Here is a 1,827-nt window from a genome sequence, read left to right as displayed (position 1 = left end):
GTGTGTGTGTGTGTGTGTGTGTGTGTGTGTGTGTGTGAGACGGTCCTGTACTGTAGGCATGTTGATGTTTTGATATGAAGTGTTTTGTCAGACATGTTCAGTGTTTTTAAGTAGAATCGGCTGCTGAGGTGACCGTCGTCAGCTTGACAGAGGAGACGAATCGAAATACACTGATTTCACGTTATCCCTGTATGTTGATTCTGTGGAAACCCGTTTCTGCCATGGAAAAAATATATGTGACTCTGGAGCACAAAAGCAGTGTTAAGTCGCTGGGGGATATTTGTAGCAATAGCCAACAATACATTTTATGGGTCACAATTATACATTTCTCTTTTATGCCAAAAATCATTAGGATATTAAGTAAAGATCATGTTGCATGAAGATATTTAGTAAATGTCCTACCGTAAATATATCAAAGCTTAATGTTTGATTAGTAATATGCATTGCTAAGAACTTCATTTGAACAACTTTAAAGATGATTTTCTCAATATTTAGATTTTTTTGCACCCTCAGATTCCAGATTTTCAAATATTGTCCGATCCTAACAAACCATACATCAATGGAAAGATTATTTATTCAGCTTATTTCAGATGATGCATACATCTCAATTTCACAAAATTGACCCTCATGACGGGTTTCGTGGTCCAGGGTCAAAAAATGTAATTGGATATTTTTCTCTCACAATTATGCCTTTTTCTCTAAATTGCGTTTCCAAGTTACACACTCGCAGTTCTGAGTTTACATCTCACCATTTTGACTTTTTTCAAATTGTGAGTTTACATCTTTACCTTTTTCTTGCAGTGCTGACTTTTGTCTTGTAATTTTAATTTTTTTCTTGTAATTCTGAGTTTGCATCGTACAATTTCAACTTTTTTTCCACAATTCAGACTTTTTCCCCCCTCATACTTTTGACTTTTTTTCTTGCCATTTGAACTTGTTTCTCACAATTCAGACGTATTTCTCACAATTCCAACTTTTTCTCACGATTCAGACTTTTGAGTTTATATCTTGCATTTCTGTTTTTTTTTCACCACAAAATAAAAAATATTAGTTAATTAAAATGACAAAAGAACATGACTTTTTATCTCACAGTTTGGACTTTTATCCTCACACTCTCACGTTTACACTATATTCTGCGATTATATTTGACTATTTTGAGTTGATATCTCACGATTCTGAGAATTGTGAGGGGACAAAAAAGTCTGAAATGTGAGAGAAAAAGTCGCAATGACGTTATTAAATGTCTTTGTTCCATGGTGGAAACGAGCTTCCCGTATGATTCTGTGTTGAGCTTTTCTCAGATTGTATTTTTAGTGTGATAAAAGCTTTCATGACTCTCTCGTCCAGATCTGGAGCAGATGATTCTTGCATGATTTTTCACCTTTATGTTGTTTTCCGCTCAGGACAGAGACCCCATGGCATTCTGGGATAACGAGCGGAATATCTGAGACACATGACGACTTATTTTTGAGATAAAAATACGAGTTTATGTTCCTGATGTGATTATGTCATGTGATCTTCAGATCTGGCCTTTTTTTGTGTGTGTGATGATCTTGTGTGTGTGTGTGTGTGTTGTGTGTCACAGGAGGGTGTGACGGCGCCGCTCAGAGGTCGACCGATGTCTGACAGCGTGTCTCTGGCCTCTTACTCGGAGTATCCTGCGGGACGTCCCTTCATTAACACACCCCTGCCCTTCACTAACAGAGCCGTCAAAGCCTTTCCTGAGAGCAGCGGTGCAGGTGCACTCACTCACACACACACACACACTCACACACTCACTCTCTCACACACACACTCACACACACACAGACACACTCACACACACAC

The 1,827-nt window shown here is 38.3% G+C and overlaps 1 protein-coding gene across 1 annotated transcript in view; it reads left to right on the top strand.

The window, feature by feature from the left end:
* The first annotated feature begins 1,227 nt into the window (after positions 1-1,227).
* Positions 1,228-1,827, top strand: part of LOC107573752 (centrosomal protein of 57 kDa-like) — an 11,205-nt gene continuing 10,605 nt past the window's right edge. Inside the window, exons 1-2 of the mRNA XM_016260195.1 lie at positions 1,228-1,273; positions 1,524-1,739. Of these exons, the coding sequence (XP_016115681.1) occupies positions 1,228-1,273; positions 1,524-1,739 (262 nt within the window). The remainder of the gene's footprint in view (positions 1,274-1,523; positions 1,740-1,827) is intronic.

Source organism: Sinocyclocheilus grahami, unplaced genomic scaffold (assembly GCF_001515645.1).
Source record: "Sinocyclocheilus grahami isolate Dianchi unplaced genomic scaffold, SAMN03320097.WGS_v1.1 scaffold2024.1, whole genome shotgun sequence".
Taxonomy (NCBI): Eukaryota; Metazoa; Chordata; class Actinopteri; order Cypriniformes; family Cyprinidae; genus Sinocyclocheilus; species Sinocyclocheilus grahami.
This window is presented reverse-complemented; position numbering and strand designations above follow the sequence as displayed.